This window comes from Phoca vitulina, unplaced genomic scaffold, assembly GCF_004348235.1.
Source record: "Phoca vitulina isolate PV1807 unplaced genomic scaffold, GSC_HSeal_1.0 scaffold81, whole genome shotgun sequence".
NCBI classification, from domain to species: Eukaryota; Metazoa; Chordata; class Mammalia; order Carnivora; family Phocidae; genus Phoca; species Phoca vitulina.
Genome location: NW_022589784.1, coordinates 5516151 through 5528420, shown reverse-complemented (window position 1 = coordinate 5528420; position 12270 = coordinate 5516151). Strand labels below are relative to the sequence as shown.

The 12270-nt window shown below is 54.8% G+C and overlaps 1 protein-coding gene across 1 annotated transcript in view; it reads right to left on the bottom strand.

Annotated features, from left to right (window-relative positions):
• Positions 1–12270, bottom strand: part of FBN3 (fibrillin 3) — a 55336-nt gene that overhangs the window by 23162 nt on the left and 19904 nt on the right. The window contains exons 28-39 of the mRNA XM_032394859.1: positions 11506–11631; positions 11229–11351; positions 10959–11084; positions 9869–9994; positions 8459–8581; positions 8146–8268; positions 7608–7733; positions 7404–7526; positions 6515–6637; positions 6267–6428; positions 5247–5315; positions 4057–4182 (exon numbers count right to left, since the gene is read on the bottom strand). Of these exons, the coding sequence (XP_032250750.1) occupies positions 4057–4182; positions 5247–5315; positions 6267–6428; positions 6515–6637; positions 7404–7526; positions 7608–7733; positions 8146–8268; positions 8459–8581; positions 9869–9994; positions 10959–11084; positions 11229–11351; positions 11506–11631 (1476 nt within the window). The remainder of the gene's footprint in view (positions 1–4056; positions 4183–5246; positions 5316–6266; positions 6429–6514; positions 6638–7403; positions 7527–7607; positions 7734–8145; positions 8269–8458; positions 8582–9868; positions 9995–10958; positions 11085–11228; positions 11352–11505; positions 11632–12270) is intronic.

The window sequence follows — 12270 nt, the reverse complement described above, 5'->3', positions numbered from 1 at the left end:
CTCTCTCTCTCAAATAAATAAAATCTTAAAAAAAAAAAAAAATAAATCAGCATGGCTGTGCTCCAATAACACTTGATTTATGGAACCTGAAATGTGAATTTCATGTCTTTTTCACATATCGCAAAATATTCTTCTTTTGAATTTTTTCAACCATTTAAAAAATTAAAAAGCATTCGTAGCTAGTGGGCCATGCAAAAGCGGGCAGCAGAATATTAGCATGCTGGGAGTGGCATCCCCAAAGAGGGCAGAGTAAGGATGGCCAGCCTCCATTCCTACAAAAACTAATGAGCTGGCAAAAACTGACAAAATCTACCCCTGAAACAAATAATACATTATATGTGAATAAAAAAATAAAAAAAAACTGACAAAATCAACTTTTGCAGAACTCTGGAATCCAGGCAAAAACTTAAAACAACCACGCAACCTGATGTGTAACATATCCTAAAGAACACACAACACAAAGGGGAACCTGGCTGGCTTAGTTGGTGGAGCACGCAACTCTTGATCTCGGGGTTGTGAGTTCAAGCCCCACGTGAGTGTAGAGATCCCTTAAAAATAGTATCTTAAAAAAAAAAAAGGAATCCACGAAACAAAAACTATTAGAGCTAATTAATAAGTGAGGTCAATATAATTGCAGAATATAAGACCAACACAAAAATATATCAGCTGTATTCCTGTATCCTGTCAGTGAGCAAGCGAAAAGGAAACTTTAAAAAATTCTGCTTATAATAGCGTCCAAAAAATTAAATGCTTAGGAATAAGTTTAACCGAAGAGGTGCAAGAGTTGAATACTGAAAACTACAATGCATCACTGCAAAAAAATTAAAGAAGACGTACAGCAATGGAAAGACCCTCTGTGTACATGGGTCAGAAGATTTAACAGTTAGAATGGCAGTAGTCGCCAAAGCAATTTCCAGTTTCAATGCAACCCCTGTCAAAATCCCAATGACTTCATTTTGCTGAAATGGAAAAGCTGATCCTAAATTCATATGGAATTGCAGGGGACCCCGCCTACCCAAAGCCACCTTGGAAAAGGAAAAACAAAGTTGGAGGGCTCACCCTCCCCAATTTTGAAACTTGCAATGCTCCAGTAATCAGGACAGCGGGGTGCTAGCAGAAGGCTAGACATATAAATCAATGGAACAGAATCGAGAGTCCAGAAAGAAACTGTATGTCACGAGGTTTTCAACAGGGGAGCCAAGACCATTCAATGGGGGAAAGAGTCTCTTCAACAAGTGGTGCGGGGACAATTGGATATCCACATGCAAAATAATGAATTTGGATCCCTCCCTGACAACATATAAAAAAGTTAGCTCACAATAAGTAGGAAACCTAAATGTAAGAGCTAACATGATAAAACGCCTAGAAAAGACATTGCCTGTATTGGCGATGGATTCTACAGGACACCAAAGCCACAGCTATGGAAGAAAAAAAAAAACAGATAAATTGGGCTTCATCAGAATTAAAGCCTGTTGTGCATCCAAGGAGACCATCAAGAAAGTGAAAAGACAACCGCAACTACAACTACAAAATGGGAGAAACTATTTGCAAATCATAGGTCTGATAAGGGTCTTTTATCCAGAATATATAAAGAGCTCTCACAACTCAACAACAAAAAGACAAACAACGCCATTTAAAAACGGGCAGAAGATATGAACAGACACTACTCCAAAGATACACGAATGACTAATAAGCACATGAAAAGATGCTCATTAGTCATTAGTCATCAGGGAAATGCAGAGCAAAACCACAATGAGATGCCACCTCACACCCACTAGACAGTAGAACTTTGAGCAACGGAAAATAGCAGTGTTGATGAGGATGTGGAGAAACTGGGGCCCTTGCACATTGCGGGTGAGCACGTAAAACAGAGAACAGCTTGGCAGTTCCTCACACAAAACAGAATAGTCCATAGAATCACCATATAACCCAGCGATTCCAGGAGGGAGACCTACCATTCGACAAGCTACAGCTACAGAACTTGCCCAGTGCAAAATGAAGACTGGGGCTTCCTTGTCCAAGATACATGAAGAATTTCAAGATGGCGACAGCAAAGGATTAAGCCAAGTGTGGGCCCTTTGGAGAACAGGGTCCTGTGCTACTGCACAAGTCCCATCCCTTGAGTCTCACTGCTGGGAAGGGCTGAAAGGACTGCAGCCCTCAAGCACACTGCTGGTCCTGCAAGGCTGCACATCCAAGGTCAACATTCAGGTTCAAGTCTGCCAGCCCTGTGACCTTTATTTGTTGATGGGACCTTTTTTTTTAAAGATTTTATTTCTTTATTTGAGAGAGAGAGAGAGAGCAAGAGTAGGGGGGAGGGGCAGAGGAAAAGGGAGAGGGAGAAGCAGACTCCCCGCTGAGAGCTCAATGCGGGGCTCGATCCCAGGACCCTGAGATCATGATCCGAGCCGAAGGCAGATGCTTAACTGACTGAGCCACCCAGGCGCCCCAGTAGGGCCTTTCTCTTTCTCCCTTGATATCCTAAGGGACGGGGAGGTAGAGAGTAATGAAGTATATTTCAAGTATTTGGGTTCTGATTCTTGAAGGTATGACAGCTTCCACCTCCATGTACAATGGCAATCGGTGTCTTGATCTTAGATCTGTCCCTTCCTTCCCCATTTCCTTGAGTTTCTAAACAGCACTGCTCTGAGAAAAAGACACATATCCTGTCCTCGTGTGCTGGTGTAGGTGTCTGGCTGCATGTAGGCGTTCAATTAATATTGTTGAAAGGGGGAGAAAGAATGAATTGGTGGATGGATGGATGGATGGATGGACGGATGGATAGAGGGATGGATAGAGGGATGGATGGATGAATAGAGGGAGGGAGGGAGGGAGGGATGGATGGATGGATGGATGGATGGATACACTGAGGGAAGTATGGATGAATAAGTAGATGGATGGATGGATGGATGGATGGATGGATGGATGGAAGGGATGGATGAATGGATGACTAGGTGGACGGATGGATAGAGGGATGGATAGAGGGATGGATGGATGAATAGAGGGAGGGAGGGAGGGATGGATGGATGGATGGATGGATGGATGGATACACAGAGGGAAGTATGGATGAATAAGTAGATGGGTGGATGGATGGATGGATGGATGGAAGGGATGGATGGATGGATGACTAGGTGGATGGATGGATAGATAGAGGGATGGATGGAAAGATGGATGGATGGATGGATGGATGGATGGATGGATGGATGGATGGACTGACTCATGGACTTGGATACTGCATTGGAAGAGCTCAGACTCAAGGACCAGAATGGCTGGGTTTGGGGCGCATGGGTGGCTCAGTCCTTAAGCGTCTGCCTTTGGCTCAGGTCATGATCCCAGGGTCCTGGGATCGAGCCCTGCATCGGGCTCCCTGCTCCACGGGAAGCCTGCTTCTCCCTCTCCCACTCCCCCTGCTTGTGTTCCCTCTCTCGCTGTGTCTCTCTCTGTCAAATAAATAAAAATAAAATCTTAAAGAATGGCTGGGTTTCCCTCACTTACTAGCTGGTGCCTCTGGACAAGTCACTTAATCTCCCTGAGCCTTAGTTTCTGCATCTGAAAAATGGGATCATAAAAGTAACATCCCCCTCATGGGGCTGTTGCGGTGAATGAACAGATGACAACGGAAGATGCTCGGTGCGGTGGTGACACACGGTCTCAGACTCCAGGTACCTGCTGGCCGTTACTACGATGCACAAAGGAGAGCAGGAAGGAGGCAGGTGAAGCGCTGCTTGAAGGAGCAATGTAGCTACTCCCTCTGTGTCTGTCCCTTCCCACTCCCAGTGCTGGGCCTGGGTCAGCTTTTGCCCCAAGGAGGGAAGGCGTAGCTGCTATAGCAAAGCCAGGCCATTTCTGCACACGTAGGAAGTCAGAGGGAGGCAGCAGAGCAGAGGGCAGCCAGAGGGATTCCGAGGAAGCCTTCCCTGCCTCCCGATGCCCACCCCCCCCACCCCCACTGGCAGCAAGGCAGGTAAGCTGGCCCCTAGGGGCATTTCAGGCCCCAGCACCTGAGGAGGGAGGTGCCACTAGGGAGGAAGGCAGGGGGGGAGGGTGCATACTCACCCTCACAAGTGCGGGTGTCCGCATTGAGGTGGTAGCCAGGGGGGCATGCACACTGGAAGCTGCCAAACGTGTTGCCACAATCGCCCCCCTGACACAGCCCAGGCAGCTCCTGGCACTCATCAATGTCTGTCAGGAAGCGAGGAAGCCGTGCTTGGAAGCTAAGCCTAAGCAGAGGCCTCGGGGGACACCGACACCCTGCCTGGGCTTTCCGGGGCCCCAGAGGAGAGCCAAGCTGTTTCTTCGAGAATACCTGAGAGCTGTTGGCTATCTGGAGGGTTCAGGCCAGGGCCTATCTTGGAGGCTGCACCTAGACTCTTTTGGGCCAGTGTCACCCTGAATTCATTCCCTTTCTCTTCATTTCCTAGTCCATCCTCCCATCCATCCAAACCATCCATCTATCCATCTATCCAACCATCACATAGTTCCCCCTGGATGGAACTCTCCAATCTTATCTTCCCCTGTACATAAAAGGATGGATGGATGAGGGGCGTCTGGCTGGCTCAGTTGGTAGTCAATACTCTTGATCTCGGGGACATGAGTTCAAGCCACACTTTGGGCATAGAGCTTACTTAAAAAAAAGAATGGATGCATGGACGGATGGATGGGTCACTGGATAGGTGACTACGTGGATGGATGGATGAATATAAAAAATAGTGGATGAATAAGCAAGGGAGTCAATGACAAGATGAATGAGTGGATGAATGGATGGATGGATGGATGGATGGATAGATAGATGGACAGATAAGTGAGTGGATGGATAAATGTATGTATGCATGGAAGACAGGAAGGGAGGGAGGGAGGGAAGGAGGGAAGGACGAATAAAGGATGGAAGATTTATGAGTGGGGAATGGATGGATGGGTAGATGACTGGATGGGGGGATGGGGGATTATGTGTGTGTGGATGGATGGAGGGAAGGAAGGATGGGTGAGTGGATGGGTGGATGGATAGATGGGTGGGTGGGGGATGAATAGATGGATGGGTGGAAGGATGGGTCAATAAACCAACAGGTGGAAGAAAAGGTAGATGAAAGAAAAAACAAAAAATTCACCACACACTAAGAACAGTTTAGTCTCACAGCCTGACCTCACGGCAGGAGGATGTGGGGCCCCCACAATGCACTTTGGTGAAGCGGGGCTGAGAGAAAGGTCAATCAGTGAGTACGTGGGTGGATGGTCTGCCAGGAACTCACCTTCCAGGATGACAGTGATGGGGTTGGGCCGGAAGCCCTCGCCCCCGGGGCACAAGGTTCTGTACTCAGCTGCAAGGGAAACAGGTTCTTCTGAGGGGCTGTGGGGAGGGGCATTTAGGCAAGGCGAGGAGGGGAGGCAGGGGAGTTGAGGTCCCCTACAAAGGGCTCCAGGATGGGCCCTGCATCCCTCTCCTACACCAACTATCTCCCCTATACCTCAGCCTCTTGGAGCCAATAGACCTTGGCCAATCTAGGAGGAGGGGAGAGTGTGCATGCACAAGTGCGTGTGCACATGTGTGTGTAAACGTGTTCACATTCAACACGTGAACAGATGCACTGTGTGCTAGTAGCTGGGAGTAGAGAGGGGCAATTTCTTCTGACCTAAAACCAGACCAGTGTGACTGCAAATTTCCCCCGTTGAAAGAAAGACCCTGGACATCATAGATACACACACACACACACACACACACACCTGAATAGGTGGACAGGTGTGTGAACCTGAGGCCTTTGCACATGCTATTCCCACTGCATCGCACACCCTTCCCCCTGCTCTACTTGGAAAACTCCTGCTCATCCTTCCAAACCTCCTTTAAGCCCCTTGTCCTGGGAAGGCTTCCCTTACCCTCTTCCTCTCCACGGCCATCACTGAGCCTCAAGCAAACCCTTAGAATCGCTCTACTTGCACAGCCCAGGGACCACCGGTTTATGGGTGTGGGGCAGTGTGTAGGGCTGTGGTTCATCCTTCTCTGGGTCCCCAGCCCCTTGCGCAGCGCACAGAGGAGCTCTCGGTGTTTGCTGCCTGACCGAGGAAGCAAGTGAATAGAAACACACAGAGAATTTGCCAGACGGGACAGCAGAAAGAGACCTCGAGAGAGGCACAGCCGACGAACTACCAAGAATGTGCTCTGTGACCCAGGGCAGCCCCTCTCCCTCTCTGGTTCTCAGGGTCCCTCCCGTAGCAAAGACGACCCCGTGAGTCCTGGGGCGTGCTCGCCTGTGTCCCCCCACCGCGGGACTCACTGGTGTTGGCCATTGGGCACGGTTCACAGGGGTTGCCCCAGGCCCGTCCCAGGGAGCAACAGCAGGATGCGCGGGTGACGCCAACCCCGATCTCCACGGTGCAGGAAATGCCACCGTCCCCTCGGTCATGCGTGTCCAGGAAGCAGTTCCCGACCCGGGTGTCTGAACAGGCGGAAAGGGGCGCTTAGCAAGGGGTACGCCCCGCTCACCTGCCACGGGCGCCCCAGCGGGAGCCGAGGCTTACTCACCCACACAGCCCACGCCGCTGGGGTTCAGCTCAAAATCCTGGGGGCAGCTGCAGAGGTAGCTTCCGGGGGTGTTGATGCACAGGCCATTGATGCAGTTCACGGGGTCTGTGCACTCATTGACATCTGTGGAGTGGGGGGTGCCATCAGCAGGGAACCCTCCCTTGACCCCCTTCCCTCCCACCTTCCTCCTGGGAAGCTGAAACCCTCAATGTCGGATGTGGGGCTGTGGGGCGAGGCCATGTCCTCCCCTGGGAAGAAGGCCCGAGGGGACAGCAGCCTGTAGGGGCTGCCCTGCCCAGTCCAACCCCATCTCCTCCCGGCTCTGTTCCACTTGGCACAGAGGTTTGCCCCTTGAAAGTTCCCTGTGTCCTGGCTTCCAGGCAGCTATCGTACAAAGCCGACACTTAGAACATGCTTTCAAACCAGGGGTTGGCAGACTCTTATCTGTGGGCCAAATCCAGCCCCCTGCCTGTTTGTGTAAATAAAGTTTTATTGGCACACACCCACGCCCACTCATTTACATACTGCCTGTGTCTGCTTCCAGGCTACAAGGCACCTGAGTAGCTGTGACAGAGACTGTATGGCTGGAAAGCCATACATTTCCTATCTGGCCCCTTACTGGAAGGGTTCGCTGATCCCCGTTTTAAGCACATAAGTAGGTGACCATTTTGACAACTGTAGTGGAGGGAGCACACCTTTGTTCATTCACTGCATTTATTCAGGCGATGATAGATGACAGGTTGATGGGAACAGGGATCAGTGGGGGCGCTGCTAGAGATGGGGGGTCAGACAAGCCCCCCCCAGAACAGGACATTGGAGAAGAGGTCTGAGGGCAGGGAGGCGGTGAGCCCGGTGCCCTCCCACACCCACAGCCTGGCTGACCCCACACCTGTGCAGTTGCCCCCACCGCGGTCCAGCTCGTAGCCCCCACTGCAGACACAGCGGAACATTCCGGGCAGGTTCTCGCAGCTCCCGAACACGCAGAGGTTCCCGAGGACACACTCGTCCACATCTGTGGGGACCCCAGGTCAGCCCGCCTCGCCCGGCAGCCTGCTCCTGCTGCATCCCCCAGCCCGGCAGCCCCAGGCCTCACCCCGGCAGGCGCGGTGGTCCTCCGTGGGGCCGAAGCCCATCTCACACTCACAGCGGTACCCGCCGGGGGCATTGAGGCACTGCCCGTTCTCGCAGAGGTCCACGTCCTCGGCACATTCATCCCTGTCTGCGGGACCCCGAGAGGCAGAAGGCTGGGGGCCAGCTGGCCAGGACCCATGCAGGGTGGGCAGGTGGCCCCAATCAAACCCTTCGTGGTCACCCAGGGTTCCAGGGACTCAGGGAGACAGGGGACCTGGTGACACGGGCCCCGGGTGGAGGGTCCCGGGAAGTAAACCAGTGTTCCTGCTCCCCACATCCCGAAGGCTCCATGCATCCAGAGTCCAGGGCAGAAGACCGCCCCCAGTGACGCTGGGCCTGGCCTGCGGCCCCACGGGCTGAAGGCGCATCCTCTCCAGCACCCCAGCGTGTGGTGTGGGCGGTGGATCGGGGTGAGTCAGGAAGCCCACTGACCACTGTGACCCCCTCGGAATCCAGCCCCCATGGCTATCCCTCTCGGGCCCCCCCCCTCCCGCCCTCACCTTCACAGGAGAAGCCGTCCCCGGTGAAACCGAGGCGGCAGACGCAGCGGTAGGAGCCGGGAGCGTTCAAACAGTCAGCTCTCAGGCTGCACCGATGCTCTGGGAAGGCACACTCATCCAGGTCTGCACGACACGGAGCCCGGAGCCCCCGAAGTGTGTGCATTGGGGGGCTGCAGGGAGGCAGACCCTCCGATCTCAGCCCTGACCGGCCCCCACAGACACCCTTGGGCCCGGCCACCCCCGCCCGGTCCCCCACCTGCCCCCAACCTACCTCCACTGCTCTGCCCAGACCGCCTGCCCCCGGGGCACTCACCGTGACATGCGAAGCCATCCCCCACCCAGCCTGGCTGGCACCTGCAGCTGAAACTCCCAGGGACGTTGAGGCAGGAAGCGTGACTGTCACAGCTGTGTCCCCCAAGCTCACACTCGTCCACATCTGCGAGGAGAGGAACCCGGTCGCAGGAGGGTCAGGACCAGGAGAGGGAAGGAGGACACAGCACCCCCACAAGGCCCGGGCCTCGTAGAAATAGGGCCTTGGGTGCAGAGCGCGGAGAGAGTGCAGCAGCAGGGAAGAAGCAAGGACCCTCCTGGGGGAGGGCTGGCCCAGAGAGCCCCCTCCCCACTGCAGGAGCTTCCACCTTCACCCAGAGCCCAGGAGAAAAACCCCAAAACCCAAAAGGCACGACTCCCAGCAGCCCTCTGCAGTGGTCTGAAATTGCAGCTGGAGAGACTTAGGGTAGACCTTAAGAATAACCGTCCTAACACAGATGTCGTTGCTCTAAAGCAGGATTTCTTCTAAACCAGAGTTTCCGATCCTCAGCCAAGTCTGAAGTCGGCTTCACCCTTATCATCTCTGCAACGTTCATCCACCACCTACGTGAGCTACTGGTTACTGAACGTTTCTTTACATACTTGCGCTGTTACTGTTGCAATGTATTTTAAAAGCTAATTTTACATCAACAACAGTCTCTAAAGTCACGGGCTTGATGGTGCTTTGTGACGTGGGATTCTAACACACATTCAAATAACCGCATAACTGTATTTTTGTGTCCTCCAAAAAGGTATGTTCAAATCCTAATTCCTGGAACCTGTGAACCGGACCCTACTGGGAAATGTAACCAAGTTATGATGGGGTCATCCTGGACTGGGGTGGCCTTAATCCAATGACTGACATCCTTATAAGAGGGAAATTTGGACGCAGGCACAGACAGAACCGACGTGAAGACAGAGAGACAGAGTGGAGTGACACATTTATGAGCCGAGAAACATCGAGGACTGGCGGCCACCGCCAGAAGGGGGCAGAGGCACGGGACAGATCCACCCCCCCAGCCCCAGGAAGGAGCCAAGCCTGCCCACACGCTGACTGCAGATTTCTGGCCTCCAGAACCGTTCTTGAGAGAGAATACACTTCTGTGCGTGTGAGCCACCAGGCTGGGAGGAATTTGTTACGACAGCCCTAGGCACCTAAACCGATGACTATGGAACTGCTGAAATGTTCGCCCCCGTGTCACTCAAAGTCATCAGGTTGGCTTCTTTGGGGACACTGCCGGGGATACCTGGGGCTGCAGAGCTGTGTGCCAAGGGGAGCCCTGGGGGTGCCTGGCCGGGTCTGGTTCCCGCTTTAACCCAAGACCGCACCCGTGGGAATCTGGAAGAATGAGGTCTGGCTGTGCTCAGCCCCGAGGGGTGGCGCAGACTGCAGGACCCCTGACTGCCAGCTCACCGGAGCAGCCCGTGGCCCCCTTCCTGATGACGTAACCCGGGCGGCAGTGGCAGACAAAGGAACCTTTTGTGTTCTCACAGTGCCCGTGGAGGCAAATGTGGGGGCTCAGGTCACACTCGTTCACGTCTGTGGGAGGACGAGAGAGGAAGCAGGTGAGGGTGGAGGGGGTGCGCGAGCGTGGCTGAGTGCCCTGCCACGTGAGGACCCCCCCCCCATGCTGAGGCTCTGCCGGCCCATCTCCAGGACCAGGGAGCTCCCTCCGGTTCCACCACTGGGCAACCAGGAGGTCCTGTCGACATGTGACAGAGCGTGTTCTGTGGTACGTATTGGGCATGTGTTCCCAAAAGGATTTTGTGGCCGAATACATTTAGAGCACACAGAGCTAAGTGAAGCTGGTCAGGTTTTTCTCCTACAGGCCTTGTCCGAGGCTTTATGCCAACGTGGATCTGCAGGAAGGGCATGGAGCAGTAAAAGCATCCCGGTTTGATTTGATCCGAGGTGCTGCAGTACTCCCTAAGGCTCCCTGCGATCGGGACCCTAAGCTGCACCGGGCGGGACTTGTCTTCTTCGGGGGGGGGAGTTACACTTCTCCTGCCTGCAACTTCCCCACTCGGGCCCCAGCCCTGCCCTGAGGGGGCGGACACCTGCTCCCCGGGCCCCGGGACGCCCCACAGCCAGGACGGGACGGTGACCATGGCCTCAGCAGACCAAGGTCCCCAAGCAGGGCTCAAGGAACAGTTCAGAGCACCTTTCCCATTTTGCTCACCCTGTTACGCATAAAGTGCCTCGGTGTGCAGGTATCTTAAAATGCAGCCCTGGGAGCGGGGTGTGAAGCTGTGTGCGTACCAGGTACACAGGGAGTGGTCGGCAGACGTGCTCAAAGTGCAAGGTTCGGGGTATCTGCTGCTCTGAATCAGACCCCACAGGCTCTGGCGCGTGGCAGTCGGCTGAGGGCACCAGCGCTGCTGCAAAGCCTGTCCCCCCTCCCTGCGTGCGACAGGGAAGTGGCCTGGTGTCTGTCTGGCCCATGTGCTTCCCTGTGCGTGAGCCCAGATGCTGTCTCCTGCACCCCCCAGTCCTGGCTCCTCACCAACGCACGTCCTCCCGTCCAGCGTGGCCATGAAGCCGTCATAGCATAAGCAGTGGTGGTCCCCTGGCACGTTGGCGCACTGGCCCCCGTCGCAGATGTCCGGGTTCTCCGCACACTCATCCACGTCTGGGGGGGCAGGGGGGGTGCTGGGCTGTAAGCAGGCAGGGACAGAGGGGGAGCCCCAGGGACCCTGGCACAGGGTCAGTGGCCCGTCCCCGGTCTGGCTGGCTTCACCTGGGCCGGGCTCGGTCGGTCCCCCATGCCACATACCTGCACACGCCCTCCCGTCGGGCATCAGTGAGTAGCCGCGGCCGCAACCACAGTGGTAGCTGCCCTCCGTGTTCGTGCAGTGCACGTCACAGCCACCGTTCCCGGCATGGCATTCGTTTATGTCTGCGGGAGGCAGGGCAGAGGTGGAGGGGCAGGGCCAGGGGGCGGGGCCAAGCATGGGGCTGACGGCGGCGGGGAAGGACTGGTGATGGGGCTGGGGTGGCCGGCGGGGTCTGGGGGCTCCCCCCCCGGGTGGGGCAGGTGGGCCTGGTCTCACCCATGCAGCCCTGGTGGTCGGGCGTGCTCTGGAAGCCAGCATGGCAGGAGCACTGGAAGGTCCCAATGACGTTGACACAGTGGCCGTGGGGACACAGGCCGTCACTCAGGGAACACTCGTCGACATCTGCGGGGGGAGCATGTGGCTGGTGGGGGCTGGGTGTGAGCGGATGGCCGACTGGGACCCTTCTGCCATCGACGTGTCCCCGAGACACTCACACACGCACAAACACATCCTTGCACGGACACACTCTTCCTGGACAGACACACACCCACACTCAAATACACACTCACATCCCTTTGCCCGCTCACAAGACTCGATATGCACACACTCACCCTCAGCAGATGCACATCCACACGCAGACTCACGCACCCACGTGCACGTTTATGTAGGCCCACACACACCCTCACACCCACTCACGTGCAAACACAATCGTCCTCAGCAGACACACACACACACACACACAGATTCACACCACGTGCACTCATACGGACTCACAAACACACCTCTCACCCATACTTGCCTTTGTGTGAACACACACCCAGAGGCACACTCACACAGACCCACACACAAACACACCCTCGGACCCCTGCACCTGCAAACACCCTCACCCGTGAGCAAATACACACGCACGCTTAGACACGCACGCTCTCTCGCAAGCTCATGTGGACTCACACACACCCACACACTCACTCTTGTGTAGGCACAGATACACACCTACACACTGACACACGCATGCTCTCCTGTCTCGTGCGTGCAACCTCG